The sequence below is a fragment of the Schistocerca gregaria genome, chromosome 11, assembly GCF_023897955.1.
Source record: "Schistocerca gregaria isolate iqSchGreg1 chromosome 11, iqSchGreg1.2, whole genome shotgun sequence".
In the NCBI taxonomy this organism is placed as follows: Eukaryota; Metazoa; Arthropoda; class Insecta; order Orthoptera; family Acrididae; genus Schistocerca; species Schistocerca gregaria.
In genome coordinates, this window is record NC_064930.1 from 77,248,105 (window position 1) to 77,275,834 (window position 27,730).

Sequence of the window (27,730 nt, forward strand, 5' to 3'; positions counted from 1 at the left end):
TACAGAGAAGTTGCAGCATTAGAAAATTGTAGCAAAATGCACGAAGATCTGCAGCGGATAGGCACTTGGTGCAGGGAGTGGCAACTGACCCTTACCATAGACAAATGTAATGTATTGCGAATACATAGAAGGAAGGATCCCTTACTCTATGATTATATGATAGCGGAACAAACACTGGTAGCATTTACTTCTGTAAAATATCTGGGAGTATGCATACTGAACGGTTTGAAGTGGAATGATCATATGAAATTAATTGTTGGTAAGGCGGGTACCAGGTCATTGGGAGAGTTCTTAGGAAATGTTGTCCATCAACGAAGGAGTTGGCTTACAAAACACTGATTCGACCTATACTTGACTACTGCTCATTAGTGTCGGATCTGTACCATGTCGGGTTGACAGAGGAGACAGAGATGCATCAGGCCGCAGGGTTATTTGGTAAGCGTGATAGCGTTACGGAGATGTTTAGCCCCGAGTGGCAGACTCTGAAAGAGAGGTGCTCTGCATTGCGGTGTAGCTTGCTGTCCAGGTTTCGAGAGGGTGTGTTTCTGGATGAAGTATTGAATATATTGCTTTCCCCTACTTATACCTCTCAAGGAGATCACAAATATAAAATTAGAGAGATTGGAGTGCGAATGGAGGCTTTCTGGCAGTCGTTCTTCCTGCGAACCATACGTGACTGGAACAGGAAAGGGAGGTCATGACAGTGGTATGTAAAGTGCCCTCCGCCACACACCGATGGGTGGCTTGTGGAGTATAAATGTAGATGAAGATGTACGTCGTACCATAAGGAAGTACACAGAGATGGATCTGATGCTTTTGTGTATATGTCAAGAGCTGCAAGATGAAATCTTTCAGGATACTGACAATGATGCAACCTGTGCATTGTGGGAAGGAGGACAGTTGGTGAATAAGACAGTAGAGCTAGGGAAGCTTGTTACCAAGGTTAGTCGTTGGGTCATGAAATGTGTTCATCATCATATCTACAGAATTCAGAGACAGGCCACAGCAGAAGTAAAATCAGCCACATCGCAGAACATTGATGCATTCATTCTTCATTTTGCCTTTGGTAAGAACTGATCTGTTGCTTTTCAGAACAATGTTCAAAGCAACCACTGGCATTCATCACAAACATCAATATTCACATATATTGAAACTTCATTTCTTATGTGAATGACATTCAGTGGTGGGTGGGACAAATAATTGGCATCTCTCACAAGCTGCAAGATGTAATTGTGTCCTTTACGACACATCATGGTCAAGCAAATTGTTTTGAATGACCAGTATCAATAGATCAGTGCACAGTTTTCATTTCCCAGGTACTGGTCTATTGGATCATCCTAGCCCATGTGCAGACTCAGCTCATCTACGCAAGTTCAATGAGAAGCAATGAAAAAACAGTGAAGTCTTTTCAACATTGCAGGGTTGACTTTTACAGTGTAGGCAATTTTAATTTGTGGAATGTCATACAGAAGTAAAATCATGGTAGAAAACAATAAAAATTACTGAGTAATATCAAAAAAAGAAAAATGTACACTCCTGGAAACTGAAATAAGAACACCGTGAATGCATTGTCCCAGGAAGGGGAAACTTTATTGACACATTCCTGGGGTCAGATACATCACATTATCACACTGACGGAACCACAGGCACATAGACACAGGCAACAGAGCATGAACAATGTCGGCACTAGTACAGTGTATATCCACCTTTCGCAGCAACGCAGGCTGCTATTCTCCCATGGAGACGATCGTAGAGATGCTGGATGTAGTCCTGTGGAATGGCTTGACATGCCATTTCCACCTGGCGCCTCAGTTGGACCAGCGTTCGTGCTGGACGTGCAGACCGCATGAGACGACGCTTCATCCAGTCCCAAACATGCTCAATGGGGGACAGATCCGGAGATCTTGCTGGCCAGGGTAGTTGACTTACACCTTCTAGAGCACGTTGGGTGGCACGGGATACATGCGGATGTGCATTGTCCTGTTGGAACAGCAAGTTCCCTTGCCGGTCTAGGAATGGTAGAACGATGGGTTCGATGACGGTTTGGATGTACCGTGCACTATTCAGTGTCCCCTCGACGATCACCAGAGGTGTACGGCCTGTGTAGGAGATCGCTCCCCACACCATGATGCCGGGTGTTGGCCCTGTGTGCCTCGCTCGTATGCAGTCCTGATTGTGGCACTCACCTGCACGGCGCCAAACACGCATACGACCATCATTGGCACCAAGGCAGAAGCGACTCTCATCGCTGAAGACGACACGTCTCCATTCGTCCCTCCATTCACGCCTGTCGCGACACCACTGGAGGCGGGCTGCACGATGTTGGGGCGTGAGCGGAAGACGGCCTAACGGTGTGCGGGACCGTAGCCCAGCTTCATGGAGATGGTTGCGAATGGTCCTCGCCGATACCCCAGGAGCAACAGTGTCCCTAATTTGCTGGGAAGTGGCGGTGCGGTCCCCTACGGCACTGCGTAAGATCCTACGGTCTTGGCGTGCATCCGTGCGTCGCTGCGGTCCGGTCCCAGGTTGACGGGCACGTGCACCTTCCGCCGACCACTGGCGACAACATCAATGTACTGTGGAGACCTCACGCCCCACGTGTTGAGCAATTCGGCGGTACGTCCACCCGGCCTCCCGCATGCCCACTATACGCCCTCGCTCAAAGTCCGTCAACTGCACATACGGTTCACGTCCACGCTGTCGCGGCATGCTACCAGTGTTAAAGACTGCGATGGAGCTCCGTATGCCACGGCAAACTGGCTGACACTGACAGCGGCGGTGCACAAATGCTGCGCAGCTAGCGCCATTTGACGGCCAACACCACGGTTCCTGGTGTGTCCGCTGTGCCGTGCATGTGATCATTGCTTGTACAGCCCTCTCGCAGTGTCCGGAGCAAGTATGGTGGGTCTGACACACCGGTGTCAATGTGTTCTTTTTTTTGCATTTCCAGGAGTGTATTATACAAAGCTTATTATCTTTTTTTTTATGCTTGAACAAAATGGACAATTGTTTTCCCACTCACTTATAAGGTTGTAAAATAGTTATTTTGACTAAGATATACTTTGACTAAGATATACCAGTTTTGCATTACATTTACTCAACATCAGCTCAATTTCAATTTTTAAGTGTCCAAGTATTTTTTGACCTTGAGAGTAGCTACGTCTAATACAAAATTTCTCAAATTTTGCATTGCATCTGTATCTTCCATAAATACAATGATCAAATCACATACTACGCACTTTTTAGAATATTCAGGATGGGGGTTTAGAGAAAATAATTTACAAAGAATAATAAAAAAAATCTGATTCTCTCATCTTTATGTAGAAATATTTTGATGGTTTAAGAATTTCTGGCACTAATCTCATAACTGACAATTAGCAGTCTTTCCACTTCATCATTGTTCAAGACAGTTAACATCCTGTGATTATTCATGTTTTCAAAACATAATTTTGAAGTTTGCTAAAGTTACAAATTTTGATAGTTTATTTGTGTGTTGTTAATCGTGTATGAAAGTAATGTGAATAAGGTTTTTATTAAAAATAAATTCAGATCTCTATCACATATAGTGTTTTATTACAATTTTTTAGTTTTCCCTTTTGTTACATTTTGACAAATATTCTCATTTAAAGAAATTTATAATTTTTTAACAAATTATCAGAAAATCAAAATAGTTTAGTTTTTGAGAGGTGTCTTGAGGAACTTCAACACATATTTTATTCAGAAAACTTTGAAGTAATGTGACACATTATCTATTGACCTGTATGATTTGAGATGAACTCTCCCGTCCATCCTCTTTTCCACAGCTCACATACCATATCTCTTGCAATAGGCCTTGGAAATCTTCAAGATTGTTCTTACACTATTCAGCAAGAACCAATTAATAGTTGATGGGTAACATTTTGTAACATAAACCTATTGACTTCTAAAGGGCTGAATGGCATGTCAACAAACTAGTTTTTCGTTATTATCTCTTTCAGAAATTTTACTGAACTGTGGGAGTCAGCTTCTGGACAATTATCATATCTTGTTTGATTCTATCTTTCACCACACTAGGCCAATAACCAGTCAAGAGAGTGCCCTTGAACTCCTCATATGATGTGCAATGTTGCTGGTGACATTTTCGTCATTGATTTGCAGTGTGATTCATTATCATCGTCCTTATAGACTTGGAATTTTCACATGTAGAGGAAGTGCTTATGGTCAAAAGATTCCCCTCATTATCTTTGCTTAGACAAGAGTAGTGACTTATTTCCCTGGTTTCCACTACTGGTGTCCAACACCTCCCTTCTAGCCAATCCTAACTGTCTGTTCAATTACCTCATGGCTGCTGGACCAAGGCCGATTTTCAAGTTCCTCTGATACTTGAATCACTGTCTCCTCTACCCCATTCATTGGACCTCTGCTGGCCCCAACATGGTTCTGTTGCTCCTCATATCACTGCTCTACATGGCCAACCAGTTACTGCATTACTGGAATTTGCTGCAGTTGAGTACAAATTTTGAGCAGACGAACCTACTGCCTGTTCAACATCTGTCTCATCTCTTCCTGAGTAGTCTTTTTTTCGTTATTCAGTTAGCTTATCCAATGGGTCTTTTTTCATTCTGGTCACTCAATTTTTTCATGAGGCCAAGAAATAGATCTAAATTACGTTAACAGAATCTTCCGTCGGTTCTTGGTAGTACAACATTATAATAAATGGAAAACACCAGTTTGCTTTTGTTCTACAATATTAATATATAATGTATAATAATACATTTTATATATACATAAAAGTACAAATGTCAGTAGATGGCCTTGTAAGCTGAAAACCGATTAACAAAAAAAAGTAATATTTAGAACAGAAGCAAACTGGTCTAAATTATCTTTATTCCCAAAGGGCCCTGCGAATAATGACTAGGTTGGCTCGATTGAGCATTTTTTGGCAGTATGGGTTTTCCATTCATGCTGATGTTACCACTGCTTTTGGAGATACCCATCTGAATCAAGACCACCCTCTTGCTTGCTCACATTGATGCTTCCTACAAGGAAAATATCCTGTTCTTTGGCTACCTATCCTAATCAGTCCACAGCCTAATGACACAACAGTGGCTACAACAACAAGAACAGGACATGTGATTTACTATAGAGATATAAGTAAATTAAGGCATCTTAGCTACTCGATCTTTGCGATCACCGGTAAAACCAATATTATCAGCACTAGATATCCATCAACTAGACGTAATGAATTAAAATACAATGATATATGAGACATGCCAGACCACCAATTAATGGTCACATTTCAAGTTTTAATTCGTAGTCTCACCACCAGTGTTTGTTTGACATGTGACTCATTACATCACTTGTGCTGATATGCGACTAACTTCACTGCTTTAAATAAAATAGAAAGAAACTTCCACATGGGAAAAATATATTAAAAACAAAGATTCCAAGACTTACCAAGCGGGAAAGCGCCGGCAGACAGGCACATGAACAAAAAAAAAAAAAAAAAAAAAAAAAACACACACACACACACACACACACACACACACACACACACACACACACACACATATCCATCCACACATACACAGACACAAGCAGACATATTACTGCTTACATTGACAAGTGACCATCATGATCTGCTCTACAAGTATCAAGCATATAGCATCAACTTTTCAGTGTTCATCATGGATTATGTTTCTGGTACAGTGCAATGGAAGTGTGCTCAAATGCGGAGTTGGAAGATGCCTATTTGCTCTAAGGATTAGCAGTTGATAATGGTCGTGTCACTCAACATTTCTATTAGGAGAGATTTTCAGAATGATGGTGCCCATCTGGAGGACATTTGTAGCAACTGACTGTCATCTTAGGGTGCATGGTACATATAAATCTATGACTTGTGAGTGTAGGATGCCTAAAAGGTGATGGCATCTGAACTGGACGAGGAACTTCCTTGTGCAGCTGATGATAATCGTAGTGTTAGTATAAGACAGTTTGTTGCCACAAGTAATGTTGACCACATGGCTGACTGTAGAGTGTTTCATACTGTACTGATATGTTCTTTTCCTGTGTTTTTCCCATGATTAATCTGTTGAAGAGTTGTAGAAACTGAGCTCTAACACAGAAATAAAGTGTTCCTGGACCCATGCCCATGTAACACATTTTCTTTCTCGATGTGGGAATAATGCTTTCTGAAAGTTTGCCCATAAATTTTTGTTACACACTGTATATCAGTGAATGCATTTGCAAAGCTATTCACCATACAACACATAGTTCAGGAATATGACATTTTATAATGTGGGAAAGCATAGGTGCTATCTTATTACGCTATCTACTACTCAGCCTTCTTGTATCACAAGAAGTAAAATATTCAACCATAAAAATCTCTGACTATCGTTAAGAAGCTACTTGATAATAAATTAACTTCAAACACAAACTGAAATCATATTTGCTTGTCAACTTCTTCTACCTCACTGAAGAATTTTTTGAACATGCAATAGTAATATGCAGGGTGGTCTATCTGAAGTTTCAGATGAGGTTATCTTGAAAACTATACATCAGGTAAAAATAGTGGGTAAGACAAGTTCGTAAGCTCAAAGGGGCACATCAAATAATACTACACCTGACCTCCAGTCCCCAACCCCTTGGGTGGGTTGGGCAACCTTAAAATCTTAAATGGAAAAACTCAATTTTATTGCAGATTTGGATTCTCCACAAAAAAGTAATCAAGTTTTGTCTGAAACATTTTTTTAAACCGTTGACAGGTGGCACTGAAATCAAGAAAGAAGTAAAATTGGGGAAAAACTCTGATTTATTTAGAATTATCCGAGAATAATGCATCAAATCGATACAAAATGTGCACCAATTCTTTCTTTATGCCAATTTAAGGTATTTTTGTACGAAATGTACTGTATCCTACTTTTAGCATTACCCAGGAACAACGACATGGACATAGTAGAATGATACCCCCATGGGGTGCTTCATTAGTGTGAATCCCCCTGCCTCTCACAATTTTAGGTGCTTAATTAATGAAATTAGCCACGAAGAAATTGTTCAAAATTATCCCCACTTGCTTAAATGCATAAAGTCAATCATTTATGAAAGTTGTTCACAGTTTTGAGCAGCACATCCATTGGTATGGCTGCACATGTTGCTCCATATCATTTCTGGTTGTGGGCTGTCTTCCATAAACAATACTTTCTAAATAACCCACAAGAAAAAATCGGGAGATGTTAGGTCTGGTGAACGTGGAGGCCACTGAAGTGGTCTGCCGCATCCTATCCACCGACCAGAGCACCATAAATTTAAAATGTTCCGCACATTTTTAGCATAATGGGGAGCTGCTGTGTCCTGTTGGAATGACATTCATTGCCTAGTTTGTAAATCAACATCTTCCATTAGTTCCAACAAATCATCACGGAGAAGTTGTAAATAAGATTCCCCAGTAACATTGGGTCAAAAAAATACAGTGCTATTAAGTAACCATTTAAAATTCCACACCAGACCATTAACGACCATATGTGTTGATTGTCAATGGGTCTGTGCCAGTGTGGATAATGGCAATCATGATGATTTAATTTGCCATTGTTTTTGAATGTGGCTTCATTGGTGAACATAATGTATCTAAAAACTCATTGTCACCTCTTATCATATCCAAGGCCCACTGGCAGAAATGCACACATATTTGCATATCTTTTGACATTAATGCTTGTGTCAGTATGATATGATACACATGATATTTATGTGCCTTCTAAAACCTCAAAACAGTTGATTTCGCTGTTACAGTTTGTCTCTGAATCTCACAACTACTAATTTTGGGATCCAGTTGAACACAGGTGAGAACAGTAAGGGTACGAGCGTCAGTATCATTGTATTTGTGATGACAAGGTGGATGGTGCATGTATCCATTCTGAGCTCATTGAGTGCAAATTCGAGTAATGTTTTCGCTTGGATGTCATCTGTTTGGGAAACGAACATACAATTGCACAGCTGCACCGTAATTGTTATGGCATTCACCTAAAATTAACATCAGGAGGATAGTGAGCCATGTTTTGCTAAAGAATAATTTACTTACGTGAGTTGATGTTTATGGTTCACAATCTGAAAGTAAAGTGAGGTCTGATCACATTGTACTGACCTTTATACTGAACCATAATTTGCAGTTTGGCCACGGTAGCACCACTGTCAGGTGAGTAATTCCACCTCCCTCCATCAAAAACTGTGGCGAGTAGGATACAATTTGTGTGTGTGTGTGGGGGGGGGGGGGGGGGGGGGAGGCGGGGGGGAGGGGGGGGGGAAAGCTTAATTTGGCATAATGAAAGAACTGGTGCACATTTTTTATCAATTTGACATGTTCTTCTAGGATCATTCTAAATAAATCGGAGGTCTTCCCCAGTTTTAATTTTTCTCAATTTCAGTGCCACCTGTCAATGGTTTAAAAAAATGTTTCAGACAAAACTTGATTACTTTTTTAATGAGAATCAGAATCTACAATAAAAAATGGGCTTTTCCACTTAAGATTTTAAAGTTGCCCCCTGCCCCACCCATGGGGGTGGGGGCTGGAGGTCATGTGTAGTATCATTTGATGTCTGCCTTTGAGCTTATGAATTTGTCTTGCCCACTATTTTTACCCGAAGTATAGTTTTTGAGATAATCTCATCTAAAACTGCAGATGGACCACCCTGTATGTATAAGAGAGTGAAAAAGAGACAGATATGAGAGAGAGAGAGAGAGAGAGAGAGAGAGAGAGAGAGAGAGAGAGGGAGAGTTTTAACTGAAAACCAGGATTAAAGTCAAATTGCCATGTACATAGTGGTGAGCATGTAGCCTTACTGTTCACTGAGAAAATACAAAGGTATTTTGGAAAGTAAAGATACACCTTACACCAGAGGAACAGAAGAGTTTTGGCAAGCAAGTTGGCAACCCTCGTGTTAACCTTGAACCTCTAGCTTTCTCCTTGTGGTCGTTCGGCAGTTGAACGTTGGTTCTGTTTGAAGTAGGTCGTGTTTAAAATGGCTGCGCCGATTCAGAATCCCGTGAAATGCGAAGTGCACTCCGTCATACGTTTTCTTTACGCAAAAGGTCAGTGAGCAGCAGATATTCACAATGAAACTACTTACCCCACTCAATTATTGTTCCAAGTCATTTGCCATCTCAGGCAGAATTACAACGTCATTGGCAAACCTCAAAGTTTTTATTTCATCTCCCTGAATCTTAAACTTCCTGTTCTAAAGTTCTCCTTGGTTCCCTTTACTAGTCACTCAATGTCCAGATTGAATAATGTTGGAGATATACCACATCCATATCTCATTCCCTTTGTCTCAACCACTGCTTCCCAACTTTTACAACCACAATCTGGTGTCTGTGCAAGTTGTAAATAATCTTCTGGGCCCTATATTTTATTCCTGTTACCTTCAGAATATCAAACAGTGCAATCCAGTCAAGGTTACCAAAATATTTATCTAAACCTGAAAACACTATAAATGTGCATTTGTCTTTCCTTAATCTATCTTCTAAGGTAAGTCATACAGTCAGCACTGCCTTGCCTTGCATTTCACTAGAACTCAAATGGATCTCTCTTGACTTCAGCTTTTATCAAATTTTCCATTCTTCTGTAAATAAATCCCATCAATATTTTGGAATGATTAAACTGATACCTTAGTAATATTCACACCTGGCAGATCCCATCCTCTTTGTACCTGAAATAATTACATTATTCTTGAATTCTATTGGTATTTTGTCTGTCACATGAATTTTGCACATCAGATGAAATGATTTTGACTTGAGTGTCTCTCCTAAGGACGTCAATCATACTTAAGGAATGTATCATACCTCCCATCTCATCACCACCTACTTCATCTTCCCTTTCTATAACATAGCATTCAAGTTAAATTCCCTTGTGTAGACCCTCTACAATGTACATAAACATGTCAGCTTCAACTTCTTTGCTAGTATTAGCTTGATATTAATACAGCCACTGCTCTTTTTCTCAAATGTCTCTCTAATTTTGCTGTAAGTGACATCTATATTTCTTCTAGTTATGCATGCTTCTACATCCTCGCATTTCTCATTTGGCCATTGTTGCTTAGGCAATTTGCATTTCCTGTCAATCTCATTTCTTGAGATGTCTGTATTCCCTCCCATTCATCTGCTTCATTTAATGAATTTTTATATTTTCTTCTTTCATTGGTTAAATTCAATATGCCAAGCATTACCCAAGGATTACTACCAGGTTTTACCTTTCTACCTATTTGAAACTCTGCTGCTTTCACATCATCACCTCTCAAAGCCACCTATTTGTTTTATGTTGTATTCTTTTCTGTTGTTCCAGTAAATCATTGCCTAATGCTCCCTCTATAACTGTCAACAACCTCTAGATCTTTCAATTTATCTGGGTCCCATCCCGTCAATTTCTGTTTTAATCTGCAGTTCACAACTAATAAGTTAACGTTACGGTCTACATCAGCCCCTGTTTTGAAATCTATATCTCACTACTGTATAATCAATCTGCAGCCTTCAAGCATCTCAAAGTCTCCTCCAAATATACAACATTTTTACACAATTCTAACAAAAGTGTTAGTACTGATTAAATTATGCTGTGTGCAGAATTCTGCAAGATGGCTCCCTCTTTGATCCTTTTACCCAGTCCCTGTTCCCCCAATATTTTATTGTATCTTCCTGTCCATACTATCAAATTATAGTTACACATCATAATTAAATTTTTGTATCCCTCAACTATCTGAATAATTTCTTTTATTTTATGATATGAAGGGACTTCAAAATGTAAATTACACATCATTATGGAAGGCCAAGGAACTTTTTTGAATAATGCACTATGCTTCAAAGTGATACAGATACATGACACTATTTCTCAACATACTTACAAAGTCTTTGTAAACAACAGCCAGAATATTCTAATCATTGTTTTTCAATGACAGAAATCTGCTCTGTGGTCATGGAGCTATTTGAGAACTGCTGTGAGAAAGTACTAATAATTGAAAAATCTCCCCCCTCCTTTCCCCCACCCCCAAGATGTCCTTTTCCAGTAGCCTGGACATTGTTGTCTGTGGTCTACATCGATGACCTTCCTTTCCAATCTGTAGCACCTGTTGGTACTATTTCAAAATGGCTCGACATGATGATATAGTTTTGGTTCATATGCCACTACAACTTATGGTGAATCTGTGTCCGATTTGGATGTTTTACTCACAATAATCGTACTGTCCCACATACTTTGAATTTGGAGTAGATTTCCAGTTGCTATGCCATTTCAGTCTCACACTGTGGCACACCTATTACTGTACTGAAGTGGAACTGTGCCTGCAGGAAACCAAGAATGTCTACTCTCTTCTGACAATGACTCTTGTTGTGCAATGGCCTTAGTGGGGGCTGACATTTGTAACTTATTTTTTGATGTCAATACGTACATTATTTAAAGCTCTTCACGATATGCAGAAACTCCAAGATGGCATGTGGCAACGCTAGCAGTGGAGGGTACAAAAAGCGTGTTGGGGGATGCGGAAAACAGTGCAGCTGTTGTCATAATGTGCAAACGGTGTGATTTATGAGATGACCAAAAGTCCACAAAAATTTACTGCCGAGACAAGGGTGGGAGCATTTCTGAAATGAATTTGTAAACAGATTGTATGGCGCCACAGTTAAAGTATCCCATCCACGGCAAAATGTTGCTATTCAAACCGGTGCCAAGGAAACTGCGGTGCACAGAGGCCTCTAGATAACACGTATGAAGGATGGCTGTGGAGATGTGTACGGGCAAATAGATGTGGAACTGATGAACCGAAGGCTGCCAACAGTGCCTCCTCAATGACTGTTCGACGAACATTGTTGCATATGGGCCTCTGCATCCATTGCCCGGTTCACGCACCCGTGCTGACTTCTGTTCGTCAACAATAAAGGCAGTAATTCGTACGCCAGCACTGCAACTGGATGTCAATTGAGTGGTGACAGTTGGCCTTTTCAGTTCAATCACGTTTTATGCTCTATGTACGGTGTGAAATGTCTGAAAGGAAAGACCCTGAAACAATTGTTAGAAGAGTCCAGGCCAGACAACGGAATGTTACGGTCTGGGAAACATTTCTGTGCCAAGCCCTGGGTACCTCATCTTTCTGGAAGGCACAAGTTTGCATCTATCCTTGTGGACCAAGTCCTCTCCTACATACAGTTTGTTTTTCCTCGACACAATAGCATCTGCCAGCAGGACAGTACAATGTGTCACACATCTCGTGTGTGTGTGTGTGTGTGTGTGTGTGTGTGTGTGTGTGTGTGTGTGTGTGTGTGTGTGTGCGAGAGAGAGAGAGAGAGAGAGAGAGGGAGAGAGTCTGAAGAGCATCAGGATGAGTTTATTGTATTCCCCTGGCCAACAAATGCTCAGATTTAAGCCCAACTGAGAATCTGTGGGACCACCTCGATCGGGCTGTACGTGCCACACATCTTCAGCCGAGAAACCTGACACAGCTGGCCATGGCACTAGAATCTGCTTGGCTCCACATCACTGTCAGTACCTTCCGTAAGGACCTAAAATCTCTTCCTCCACATTTTGTTTGTGGTGGTCCATACTGCAATAGATAGTTATTCAGGCTTTCGACAGGTGGTCGTATTCATATGACTGGACACTTTAGGTGGCATATAGGCTCACACTGCTGGAGTGGGTGTTGGTTTTGTGTCTGTCCTGGCAATGATAATGCATTCACTATGGTGTGTCATTTTCATCATCATCATTCATCCCCATTATGATCGGAGGAAGGCAATGGCAAACCACCTCCACTAGGACCTTGCTTAGTACGGCGGTCCGGGTCTCCCACATTGTTCCCCTATGCTCTGTCACGGAGTATGGACATCATCATCATCATCATCATCATCATCATCATCATCATGGTGTTCAAAGTAGCTTACCTGCATTCCCATATTTCGTCTACTTCTGGAATTACTCCTAATTGATTCTGTATTGATAACCTGGTACTTACCTGACCAGGAGCTTTGTTCCTCTTATAGCCACACTTCATTAACTCCCATTATGTCTAACATCAACCTATCCACTTCCCTTTTTTAATTCTCTAGCCTACACAGCCAATTATGGGATGTAACATTCCACACTGCTGCCATTAGAATTTCAGGTTGTATTTCCTCATGATAACATCCTCCCGAGTAGTCCCTGTCTGGAGATCCAAACGGAGGATGACTGTTTTACCTTAAGAATATTTTACTCGAGAGGATGTCATCATAATTTATTCATACAGTAGAACTGCATGCCTTCAGGAAGTCTGCAGTTTCCCCTTTTCTCCTTACCTTTAGTCATTCGCAATACCAGCATAGCATGTCTGTTAATGTTAAAAAGGCCAGATCAGTCAATAATTCAGACAGTTGCTACTGTAATTACCATAAAAGCTGCTGCTTCTCATCATGGACCATAGTTCAAATGGCTCTGAGCACTATGGGACTTAACAGCTGAGGTCATCAGTCCCCTATAACTTAGAACTACTTAAACCTAACTAACCTAAGGACATCACACACATCCATGCCCGAGGCAGGATTCGAACCTGCGACCGTATGTGTCATGCGGTTCCAGACTGTAGCACCTAGAACTGCTCGGCCACTCCGGCCGTCGGACCATAGATTAGTCTGGCCTCTCCACAGATACCCCTCTGCTGTGGTTGCATCTACAGCACGGCTATCTGTATTGTTCAGGAAAACGAGCACCCAATCTCGGCACGATCCGTGGCTCATTTACGGGGTATGCAATAGGGGGGTAGTAGTGGCAGGGTGGTGGATACTGTCTGCATGGAGTAAATTGCTTGTGTCATTCATTTCTCATCATTTATGCCTTGTTTCAAATTACTTAGGCAACTCTCCCCACTTTGATATTTATTTATTTATTGACTAACTAGGTACCTGGTGTTGCTCTGGTACACATTTTTTTCAATTCCTTTACTTCATCTCCTTCTTCCCTTCCTCTCTCTGTCAATCTCCTCCTCTCCACTCTCTCTGTCCGTCTCCTTCAGCCATTTCTCAGTCCATCTCCTCCTTCCCTCATATCTCCTCAAATATTTGTCACAAAATAATACAATACTGTAGGTAAACTCAGCAGCATATGTGGATACTGTCTGTGAAATGTATTGTGAATAGAGCTAGTAACAAAGAAGCAATAAACATGAATATCAAGATGTTATGCCTGATGTGACAATTTTACTACACGGACAGCGAAAATATATTAACTGATACACTTTTTCCCTTTCATCATTTGGGGCAGAGGGGAGGGGGGGGTTGTCATCAACAAGATAAAGTTTGGTAAAGGTTTGAAATTATATTTAAAGTTTGTTGTGCCTCACTAAGTTCTCTCATTTCCAAACACTGAAAAGAGTGCATAGTAGGTACACATTAGCCAACATGTACATTATGCTACAAATAGCATGGAAGTATAGAATAAACACACTGAAGATTGTATAAGCATTGTATTCAATACTTTGAATCATATAATGTAGCACATCTAAAACAAGAAAGCATTTTCACATGTATGATCAAGTTCAAAAGTCAAACAGTAAACAGCTTCTTCCAAAAGTAAATATTTTTCCCTAAATCATGCAAATTTCTTCAAATAAATAAGTATCTTGTACCACACACTTTCTAACGTAGCCTATGTTCTTCCTCATGGTTCAAGTTAATCTCCTTGCCAAATTTCACTGAAAGTGGTTCAGCGGGTTAGTAATAATAAACTTAAATGCATATATGATACAGGAAATTTTCATGAATGTTTATGACATTATGTATTCTGATCTATACATTGTAAATAGCTATGATTTTGTAGGTACATTCAGTTGTATATGTGAACACTGTCTGCGAAATGTGTTATGAATACAGTTAGTAGTAAAGAAGTAATGAATTAAAACATTGTGTCTGATGCAAAAATGAAGTGTGAAAATATAGTAAGTGATAATCTTTTTTCTGTAATCATTATGTGTGGGGCATCAGCAATGAAAAGTTTCATAAGGGTTTGAAACTATGTGTAAAGTTTGTTGCAAGTCACTAAGTACTCTTGTTCAAAAATACTGGACGAATAAAATTTTGGTATGTGCACATTGTGGTCTACACTTCTTTTATAGCTCCATACCCACTCCTTTGACAGATAGTTGGTTCTTACCCCCACAGCTATTCTTTCCGGACAATAAGTGATACATATACCATATTTGATTGAAATCAGTCCAGTGATTTTGGACGAGATGTGGAATATACATACATACATTTTTATGTATGATTATCTTTTTTCCCACAATTTGATTTTTATGAAGTACAGCCTGTACACCACTACTAGCTATGCTGAAGATATCAGTTTAAATCATATAAACTCTGTCTAGTAGTTTTGGAGATTAACATGTTCAGACAGACCAGAAAGTTTCAGTAAAACTTGAAATTATGATGTTTTTCTCTCCATAATCCAATTTGATGAACTAAAGCTTATCCTGTGCCCCAGACTATACTCTGCAAAAACCCTATGAAAATTCATCTAGTAGGTTTGCACACAGACACTACAGTTTTACACATTTATTATTAGTACAGATAATCCACTGATCATCTACTGTTTATAAACGGTCTTGGAGATTTATTATCTCATCTAAAATTAAAAAACAAAGAACTAGTGGTTGCTGGTGATTTTAATATAGATGTCCTGTAAAACACTGTCAGTAAACAGTTACTGAAATCAGTTACATTGTCATTCAATTTAATTTCTACTGTAAAATTCCCAAGTAGGGTATACAAATGTTCTAAGACTGCCATTGATAATATATTTATAGACAATTCTAGGCAACTAAGCCACATTACAAAACCAGTAGTAAATGGGCTATCTGACCATGACATGCAACACCTAATATTAAAGATTGAACATTGTCAGGGTAAAACATCTATCAGAACGGAGTACAGAAAGCCAATAAAACAGTAAAAAATGAGAAATTTAGGAGATTGATCAAAGAAATTAATTAGATGGATGTTTACAGCATCCAAGACATGAATGGAAAATACCAAACATCCATTAATAAAGTTAGCACCTTATTTGAAAATTGTTTTCCCCTGAAGGTAACTCAAATTAAGCAGAAGTCTAATAAGAAACCATGGATCACACAAGGGATAAAGATATCATGTGAGACAAAAAGGAAACACTATCTGATACATAGGGACACCTTTGATACTAGCATTATAGCTCATTACAAAAATTACTGCAAAATATTGAAGGTTATCCAGAAATCTAAACACCTGCATTATGAGAAGAAGATAAATACATCCAGCAATAAAATAAAAACAATATGGGATATAGTTAAGTCAGAGACAAGTAGGACCAAAAATGAGGAGGAACAAATAGCTCTAAAAATAAATGAAACCTTGCTAACAAATACATCTTGTGTTGCAAACCATTTAAACAAGTATTTTGTCTTTTTTTTACTGATAACATGGGGTTGTCAGGTTCAGTAAATAATACAATGGAATATCTGAGACCAGTGCACACAAGCAATCTCAGTAAAATGGAATTGACACTTACTTCACCCAAAGAAATAGGATCCATCATAAAGTCCTTGAAATCCAAGCATTCTAGAGGTTATGATCACATATCAACAAAGTTAATAAAAGAGTGTCCATGTGAGCTTAGTCATATCTTAAGTTATTTGTGTAACAATCACTTGTCACAGGAACATTCCTGGACTGGCTTAAATATGCTGAAGTTATACCTATACACAAGAAACGGGACAAAGAAATGCTGTCAAATTACTGACCAATCTCACTTTTGCCAGCTTTTCCAAAAATCTTTGAAAAGGTTATGTTCAAGTTCCTACTTAAGCACCTTAGTGAAAATAACATACTGTCAAAGCCAGAGTTTGGGTTTCTTAAGGGTACTGATGCTGAGAAAGCTATTTACACTTAAAGCGAAAATGTCCTTAATTCATTGGACAACAAATTAGAGGCAACTGGCATATTCTGTGATCTGTCAAAGGTGTTTGACTGTGTGAATCACAGCATTCTTTTAAGTAAATTAAAATATTGTGGCATCACTGGTAGTGCTGCAAAGTGGTTTGTCATATCTTACAAATAGAAAACAAAGGGTGTCATTACATAACACTTCAGCAGTAGGCAATCAGACATCATCTGACTGGGAGGAAATTACATGTGGTGGTCCCCAAAGTTCCATACTAGGTCCACTACTGTTTCTCGTGTCTATTAATGACCTGTCATCTGTTACATTAGCAGATGCCAAGTTTGTCTTATTTGCAGATGATACAAACATTGCAATAAATAGTAAATCAAATATAAATTTAGAAAGGGCAGCTAATCAAATTTTTACTGACATTAATAAGTGGTTCATAGCCAATTCACTGTCATTTAAACTTTGAAAAGACCCACTATATGTACTTCAGAACTTCCAAGAGATTTCCTTCTGGTGGGTAGATAAATACGACGACATGGAAATAGGAGAAGTTGAGAGTGTAAAATTCTTGGGATTACAACTTGATAATAAATTTCATTGGGAGCAATATACTAACGGACTGCTAAAGCACCTAAACAAGTCAACAAGTCTGTGTTTGCAATGCAAATGATGTCAGACATAAGAGATATAAATATAAGAAAAACAGGCATATTTTGCTTATTTTCACTCCATTATGTCAAATGGTATCTTTTTTGGGGTAACTCCACAAACAGAGAAAAAATTTTTAGAGTAAAGAAGTGTATAATAAGTGTAATGAGTAGTGTAAATCCAAGATCATCATGTTGTTGTGGTCTTCAGTCCTGAGACTGGTTTGATGCAGCTCTCCATGTTACTCTATCCTGTGCAAGCTTCTTCATCTCCCAGTACTTGCTGCAACCTACATCCTTCTGAATCTGCTTAGTGTATTCATCTCTTGGTCTCCCTCTATGATTTTTACCCTCCACGCTGCCCTCCAATGCTAAATTTGTGATCCCTTGATGCCTCAAAACATGTCCTACCAACCGGTCCCTTCTTTTTGTCAAGTTGTGCCACAAACTCCTCTTCTCCCCAATTCTATTCAATACCTCCTCATTAGTTATGTGATCTACCCATCTAATCTTCAGCATTCTTCTGTAGCACCACATTTCGAAAGCTTCTATTCTCTTCTTGTCCAAACTAGTTATTGTCCACGTTTCACTTCCATACATGGCTACACTCCATACAAATACTTTCAGAAACGAGTTCCTGACCATTAAATCTATACTCGATGTTAACAAATTTCTCTTCTTCAGAAACGCTTTCCTTGCCATTGCCAGTCTACATTTTATATCCTCTCTACTTCGACCATCATCAGTTATTTTACTCCCTAAATAGCAAAACTCCTTTGCTACTTTAAGTGTCTCATTTCCTAATCTAATTCCCTCAGCATCACCCGATTTAATTTGACTACATTCCATTATCCTCGTTTTGCTTTTGTTGATGTTCATCTTATATCCTCCTTTTAAGACACTGTCCATTCCGTTCAACTGCTCTTCCAAGTCCTTTGCTGTCTCTGACAGAATTACAATGTCATCGGCGAACCTCAAAGTTTTTATTTCTTCTCCGTGAATTTTAATACCTACTCCAAATCATATCAAAACCTATTCAAGGAATTGGGCATATTAACCACTGCTTTATTCCTTAATGAAGCTTGTTGTAAATAATATATCTCTTTTTCCAACTAACTGCTTAGTACACAGTATCAAAACTAGGAATAAGAACAATATACATAAAGATTTAAAATAACTTACTCTTGCCCAGAAAGGAGTCCAGTATTCAGCAATGCATATTTTCAATGAGTTACCAGCATCCATTAAGAATTTAGTTTCAGACAAGGCACAACTTAAACATAATTTAAAAGAATTTTTGGTGGCCAACTCCTATTCCATCCATGAGTTTCTCAACAAGTGCAGTAAACCATTCTAATGAAAATTTAATATACTTTAATTTTTAACAATACTTGGTTGTAACAGCCAAGTAACTACATACTGTGTGAATGATGGATGTATGGACAGTAGATGTAAGTCTTAATTTTGTAAATAGTGGAAGTTTAATTTTAAATCTTGTACATAATCTGACTGTTCTTAACTGAGGATCACTGAAATGAGTAATTGACTTTAATTTTTGACAATACTTGGTTGTAATAGCTAAGAAACTAGCAAATGTCTGAATGATGGATTTAATGAGAGCAGATGTAAGTATTAAACCTGTAAATATTAGAAGCTTAAATTTAATTCATGTACATAATTTTACTGTTTATTGACTGAGGATCATTAAAATTAATGAAACTCAAGTTTTTCTAATTTCTTTTTTGTAATATGTTTATCTGACATGTTCCACACCCAGGAGGGTGTGTCTATGGAATGAATAATTAATCTAATCTAATCTCATGATGTTTGATTTGATAACTGTACTTATGTAGAAACTTTATACTAAAAATTATGTGTTGATATATGGTACCATACTGTTACAAAATTCTTCTACCTCTTAAACACATCTATTCTTCAATAGGTTTTGTACATGGCTCTCAAAGTGATTGTATGGTAGGTCTGTCAGTACCAGGTGTTGTTTATTATAGTTTTACAATAGAATATTTAAAACCATTTTGACACTTACTTAACTTGCTATGTCCTGAATCTACATTATTTTATTTTGTGTTTTATAATTGTGAAAAGCACTTCTGAAAATTAGAATCTCTGCCAGCTGTTTTCATTAAGAAGAGACAGACTTCAATATAGAGGGAAAGTTTGCTAGTATTTTCAGTTCTTTAAACTGTGGCCAACATGAATTTCTGATTCTAATGACTGTATTTGACCTTACTACTTTTTTGCCATATAAGCACTATTTTAATTCCAGAAAAGTTGCCCCATCAGATATATCTGTAGTATGTTAATTGATAGAAATCACAGTATAAAGGCAGAAGATGTTCCTTACTAACAAAGTTTTAATCGACATGGTAGGTACATCACTCTTGTTAGTCTAATGCACAAGTGCTCTGTGAGTGCTTCCCACTTCAGTTGTGGGTTCAAATGTACTACTCCTAGTAGTGTGATGGGTTCATGCTAACTCAGTTTTTCAGTCTGTTTCTTGACAAAAAGACCTAAAATTTCAGTTTTTCTTTTATTTAATACTAGCACAGAAACTTGGCATTGCCCAGGTATTTATTTACAGCTGTGTATACCACACAGTGTCTGAACTGTGTGTCGCACAATGACATAATTTTGTAGGTACATTCAGCAGGATATGTGAATTCCTGCACAATATGTTGGAAATGGAGTTAAAGTTTGCGTCATGTAAGAAGGTGGCCCAAGTTTCAGCCATTTTGCACATCTGCCTCCACTAGCCACTGGTAGCCAGTAATATTCATTATCTGTCCGAGTGGCTAGCAGAGAGTTACATCTTAACAGCATAATCTTGCTTCTACATGCTGCACTGTTGCCATACTTTGTGACAACTGAATTACTCATTCAACTATCAGTTGTTTTTGTTTCCTTTTTCTTTCTTGTAGCAGTATAGCTGTGAATGTGCAAACTTTAGCGCAATTAAAAAAAAGTCAGGTGATGGCAATAAATGTGAAGTGCTTCACAAGCAGACGAGGGTGATTATTTACTGCATTTATAACTTTGTCAAATGTGAATCTGAAAGTATGTCTCCTACTGTTGACATTCAAATACACAAGAATGGACTCCAAAATCATATGGTGTCAAAAAAAGAACTGTAAACAGAATTATACACAAAAGTATCACAGCTGTAGGAGTTTTAGAAAAAGTTGGTTTCATGTCACCTGAAAAGCACTGAAATTGCAAGGAGCATGCCAAACCAATGGATGGTTTAGCAATGATGCTGTTAAGGGGTCCATGTGAATGATGACTGCCCAACATCACAAAAATGTGTTACAGTTATGTAGGAGAAAATAGGCTTCAATGGTAAGCACTTCAGCAGTGTAAAGATTTTTAAAAGCCGTTGGTTCCAGATATCTTAAGAAGAGTTGTTAGTTCAAAGAAGTAACATAGGTACTGCATTAACTACATCCTATATAAAGATCCATGATACAAGAGAAGGAGGTAAACTTGTATTTACGTGTAAGAAAAACAGCAGCAACTACCATTCAGAAATCAATGCTGTCAGTTTCGTGACATGATTCACAATTCTTGTCATACCTAGCTTTAAAGTCAGTTATTACCAGTTATAATTCAACTGTTGCAGAGAAAGCACCAAGTAGAAACACCAGAAAAGTGCGGATATTTTTCCCTGGCTTAAAAGTCAAAATATTAAGTGTGGTATAACCCAGATTTGTGCTGATCTCCTGTAGCTTGTTAATTTATACAAGTCACTTAATGGAATGTAAAAACTTGACTTCCTTGCACGTGAATGGGATCACACAGTTTTACATTTACTCACATGTCACCGTCATTGTAGCCCTATGGAATTAATATGGGCAAAGGATAAGGCTACGTGGGAGGAGAAAAAAACATTCAAGGTAACATTCGCTGAATTGCTTGTGCATGAGGCAATAGATGACATCCCACCTGTAGCATGGATACAGTCTCTGCAGCATGCTGAAAAGCTTCAGAAAGAATAATGTGACAGGGAAGTGATAATGGATATAAGCCTTGAACCTATCATCGTAAATTTACGATCAGATTGTTCGAAGACAGATTCAAATAGAAGTGACAGGGATATTGCAATGTAGACCTTCTAATAAACTAATAATATTTCTTAGTTTTAGACTCGCGATGTAAAAAATGTGTTTGTCAACATATCAATTGTGTACATAATAATGAGAACTTCCTAGCCTTTTTGATTAGGACTTTGTATTCTTTGAATTATGTAGACTATAATCTTTAGAATATTGCCCAAGGAGAAGTTAAGCTTCTCCACCATGTTGTATGCTCTAATAACACGTGAGAATGCAGCTGGATAAATTCATCAAAAGTCTGATATTTTCACATATAAACCCCTGTCAGTTTCAAGGCATGAACTGGATAAGGCCCTAAAATGACAGTAACTGTTACTTGTCGAGATATCAGTTGTTTTCGATGTTATTGGTAATCATTCCCTGGAGTCATTCACAGATTATGGTTAATTGTTTGCTTGTTCAATAGATTATAAATGCGGTCTCTTTCTGTAATGTCGAACAAGTTAGTTTACACTCATAATGCCCATTAACTGCGAAAAATATGACAACTTACAGACCATTTTTATCATAGTCTTTTTATTAATCCTTTCTACTAATAATTCTTTTTTATGTCCAGTGATCACACCTAACTACAGCCAAACACATCAACACACACACACACACACACACACACACACACACACACACACACACACACACACCTTGTACACATTTTTAAAGATTCTATTGAGTAGAAGCAGTTGTCAAGCAGATACAATGATTTTGGTTTGTGCTTGAAGTTAATTTTGATGTGTATTAAATTTTTACTTATAATTCATTTCAAATCACAATAAAAGATAATTATTGTACGCAGTTTCAATGCTCTTATCATCAGACAATTGTCATGTTGACAAAAATTGTAATCATGTCTTCACAAAGTTGTGTCAGCTATTCTCACCTCCCTGTGTCATGTATAGTAAATCTGTGGAGCAGTGGATGCAATGTCATCAAGATGTTAATTAATATTTCTCTCATGACAACTGATTGAAATTGGTTTTAATATTTACTATTCCCCTCATAGATATGAACGTATAATTTGATGTACGGTAGGCAAATGAGCCTGACTGTTGTCTGCAGCAGCCCAGTTCAGTAATGTGGAGTCTGTTTGTCCAATCTCTGCTGCTGCGCATGTACAGTTCTCATCCCCTCGCTGCTCTGCCTCTATGAACGGAAGTGCCGTCTTACGTGACGTGAGCTATGGTAGCAATGAAGTAATAAATTTATACGTCATGCAAGATTTGGCAGTTTTTGACGCATCTCGTTGTTTATGATGCCATGCCCTCTAAACTGTGTTGTAAAATCATATAATGTTGCAGTTACATTCACGGATATAGGTGCATTCTGCCTGAAACAAGTCGTGAATACAGTGAGTTGTAAAGAAGTAATAAATTATAATGTAATGCCTAATGAAATACTTTTACTGCTTTACAAATACACTAAGTACACTTTTCACACTTTATTTTTCATTTATATTCACTCACTGTATCATTTTGACTGCTCACATTTCACTTTTTGTTTTCATACACCCACTGCATTACTTTTTCAGTTCCTCCCCTCATCACTGATAAGAAAGTGACATTTCAACCCATGAAGGGTCTTGCTTTATATATCCCTACCAATGGGAGGTAGACCCACCACTGGCGAATTCCAGAACACAGCTAAAAGGATTCAAATAGTCCACAATGTTCCACAACATTTTAGAGTATTCTGGAATGTTCTACAATGATCTGGAATGTTCCCAAACATTCTGGAATCTTCCCAAACATTGCACATATTCCAGAATATCCTGGATCATTGTGGAACATTCAGGAATGTTGTGGAATGCTTTTGAATGTTCTCGAATACCCTCTGATGTTTTGGAATGTTCTAGAAATTTCTAGAGGGTGAAACTTCCCTGTCCTTATATCTTCAAACGCACGCCCTTGCGGTAAAAGTGAGAACCTTCATCGTGGCTGGGGGACAGAGGGCTACCATAATATGTAAGTTCCCTGAACATGCTGGGACTCATTTCTATGTTTTAGTGGCATGTATATTGTATGCACATTTTTATAATATATACTGATTAGTTTTGTTTGTAGCCACTGTGCAGGCTTATCAACTACTGGCAGTGCTTTCATTTTCACCTTGTCTATACCATACAGGTGTACTAAATGACAGCTCAAACAGAACTATCATCTTCACCTCCACAAAATCCTCAATAACAGACTCTGATGTTTCTGATGTTTGTGGTCTCCTAACTTAGCTTATTTTTGCTGTACTCCAAGTGATAACATTTTTTTGTTTGAAGGTTTGTTTATGAAATGCACAGCTGTGAGATAGGTTTCCTGTTTGTTTTTATGAGCTTAGGAGTTCGTGGAAGGGGCATATAGCAGTTGCTAATCAGTTTCTTAGCTGTTGATTGTGAAACTTCCTATATCAGTTTCTTACAACCTGCAGCATAATTCAATAAAACAACAAAAGTAGGAAATATACAAACTGTGATACCAGTCTTCCTCACTTACTGTCACATTTCCTCTGTGATGAGTACACAAAGGAGAAGTCCGGTTTACTTACAGTAGTGTCGTTGCTGTTATCCTTGTAGGTATTGGGTTTATCAGTGCTCTCCATACTAATGCCCCAATGCCAAAGAACAAACACCACATCCACTGGTCGAGTGACAGAGGGACTGTCGAAAATGCTACCGAGCCATAATGGACAATCGCAACCTGAAGACAGACAACATGGACTTTTCAGCCAGATCTATCTTTGTAACAATTGAGTAATCTGTGAAAGCTTTTCAATTTTCCTTCATTTTCTTGCTAATAAAAATTCAAGTGACAATGAGCTCACTTGTTACTTTTTTTAAATTAAATCAGGATATCTAGCAGTTTCAAAATTTTCTCACTACCTCTTTTGCCATATAATTACCATTGTCCGGTGTGACACAAATATTTTAAAAAAAATGTTCTAACCAAAGCTAAACATAATAACTCAATATACATGAGGGTGGATAATGACAAGCACAATTATGACCAATATAAATACATTTTATTGCACAATATGAAAACTGAAAGTGATATTCATTTGCACAGCCTTAAAATATGGTAGTGGAAGAGACAGGTTAGAGGGGGGTGAAGGGAGTCAGGTATAACATCGAGTGATAAGCAGTACACAATATATGATTAGAATTTTATGTTATGTGGCAATTAGGAATTTTAAAACATTTCCTCAATAACTACGAAAGTTATCATTGGCTTACAAAACTAGGTGTAGCTGTATCACAAAATGTGATACATTTATAAGAAATCTCTGTGTTTGGGTTTGAATATTTTGACAACTTCTCTTCACGTTTTCAACACGTGTCAAGGTCAATGTTTGCAATCTAATAAAACTGTGATCAGGCATAATGTGTGGTGCTTTAGCATTTGTTACCCAGTGCTGTCAATGAACAAAACAGCTTGACAGAAATTTAGGGCCAACCAGCAGGCTAAATAAAACTGAAACAAATTATATAAGCATCAATCAAAAAGTTTACATATGAGGTCATTGCTGCAGTTTATAAGCAACGCACCACAACTTTGATGTGGGTATACAGGGTGAAAAGTATTTAAACCGACAAACTCTGGGAGGTTGTAAGGGACATCAGAACAAATATTTTTCCTAATGACATTTTTTCCTATGAGGAGTATTTAAACCAGTACAGGAAGATTTCACTGGTGGCAAATTAATTAAACCAACAAACTCTTTCCCATTTTTTTTTTTTTTTGACCAAGAGACAACATATTAACACAACCAAATTTCAGTTACAGTATATTTTCAAAAAAACCTCCATCTACATGTAAACAAAGGTTACACTGTCAGATCATGTCCTGTCTGACATGGGCAAAAACCCCAGGAGTATCCTGAACTGTTCCTGCTGCTGGTACTATCTGGGCAACCAGATCCTCTTCTGATGCAACAGGAGTCGTGTAAACAATGTTTCACATCTCTACCCACACTAAAAAGTCCAGAGAGAACATATCTGAGGATTGAGCAGGTCATGATACAGAACCACCTCTGCCAATCCACATTTCTGGGAACTGTCGGTCAAGGAATCGACACACATGATGACTGAAATGTGCCCGTGCCCTGTCATGTTGGAACCACATGTGTTGTAGGGAGCAGGACGTCCTCCAGCAATTCTGGCAACACTCTGGCGAGAAAATTATAATAGTACCTGCCATTTAATGGCCTAGGTAGCAGGTACAGCCCAATTAAACACTCCCCAACAACACTGACCCACACATTAATGAAGAACTGCACTTGATGAGCGCTAGTAACTGTGCAATGTGGGTTATCCTCACTCCAAACATGCGAATTATGCATGTTGAAGACTCTGTCATGCCCGAACGTTGCTTCATCGGTAAACAACAGAGAGGATGGAAATGTAGGATGCATTTCACACTGTTCCATGTACCACAGTGAAAACTGTGCTCTGGGTGAACAATCAACTGGTTATAGGTTGTGGACATGCTGTAAGTGAAATGGACATAACAACTGCTCTCGAAGGACTGTTCTTACATTTGTCTGATTCATCCCCATGTTATGTGGAATTGCACGAGTGCTGATTGAAGAATCCCGCTCCACATGCTGCAAAACAGCTCCCTCAGATTCCAGCGTTCTTACCGCACGACGGCGTCCCTGTCCAGGTAATCTTCTAAATGACCCGGTCTCACGCAGACGTTGGTACACAGCAGCAAAGGTCGTATGATGCGGGATACGACGATTAGGCTATTGTTTCTAGAATGAAATTTTCACTCTAGAGTGGAGTGTGCACTGATATGAAACTTCCTGACAGATTAAAACTGTGTGCCGGACCGAGACTCAAACTCGAGACCTTTGCCTTCGCGGGCAAGTGCTCTACCAACTGAGCTACCCAAGCACAACACACGCCCCGTCCTCACAGTTTTAATTCCACCAGTACCTCATCTGCCTACCTTCCAAACTTCATAGAAGCTCTCCTGCGAACCTTGCAGAACTAGCACTCCTGGAAGAAAGGATATTGCGGAGACATAGCTTAGACACAGCCTGGGGAATGTTTCTAGAATGAAATTTTCACTCTACAGTGGAGTGTGCGCTGATATGAAACTTCGCAGGAGAGCTTTGGTGAAGTTTGGAAGGTAGGCAGATGAGGTACTGGTGGAATTAAAGCTGTGAGGATGGGGCGTGAGTCGTGCTTGGGTAGCGCAGTCGGTAGAGCACTTGCCCGTGAAAGGCAAAGGTCCCGAGTTCGAGTCTTGGTCTGGCACACAGTTTTAATCTGCCAGGAAGTTTCATATTTGGATATTGTTGTTGATTAACCTGCTGTACAGCTCATCTGTTGTGGTGCGTTACATAGTATGCACCAGCTATATCAGTGTACTCACTCCAGGTGTATTGCTCCATTAGGAAACAGAGATGATGCACTGCTACACTGGTTGACAGCAGTTGCTTACAACTGAAGATCATAATATGCCCTCTAACAACTGAAGAGTGTAATACGGCCTCCACCAGTTTAAATAATCCTCATAGGAGAAAATGACATTCGGGAAAAATATTTGTTTTGATGTCCCCTACAACTGCCCAGAGTTTGTTGGTTTAATTACTTTTCACCCTGTATAAGCACTGACATGTAGGCAAGAAATCAGTATGGCAATTGTGTCTTTCTGACATGTATGCAGTAAATGCAAAAATGTGAACTGTGGCGATGTTATTACCAAATGTGTTTAAGCAGCAACAGTGCACTATTATTCTTTTGTTGCTTGTCGAAGCACATTCAGGCAGACATACACTGGAGAATGGAAAATGTGTATGGGGCAGCACATTTGTTGAAAACCACCACTGTGGAATGGTGTGCCACGTTCTGTGCTCGTCGCAGTTCGACAGAGGATGCTGGTCGATCTTGGAGAGATTAGGAGTTATGCCAACTGAAGTGCGAGGCGCTCGGGCACCTGCCCTGCAGTCTTGATCTCTCCCTATGTTATTTACATGCCTTCAGTTCCTTTAAAAATGCCTTGAAGGATCAGTGATTCATGTTAAACAATGATGTGCAGCAGGCAATTATGGAATCC

The 27,730-nt window shown here is 38.9% G+C and overlaps 1 protein-coding gene across 1 annotated transcript in view; it reads right to left on the reverse strand.

The window, feature by feature from the left end:
• The window catches only part of LOC126295032 (plasma membrane calcium-transporting ATPase 2-like), a 606,942-nt gene that overhangs the window by 10,031 nt on the left and 569,181 nt on the right, over positions 1 to 27,730 (reverse strand). The window contains exon 19 of the mRNA XM_049987282.1: positions 24,216 to 24,367. Coding sequence (XP_049843239.1) covers positions 24,216 to 24,367 — 152 coding nt within the window. The remainder of the gene's footprint in view (positions 1 to 24,215; positions 24,368 to 27,730) is intronic.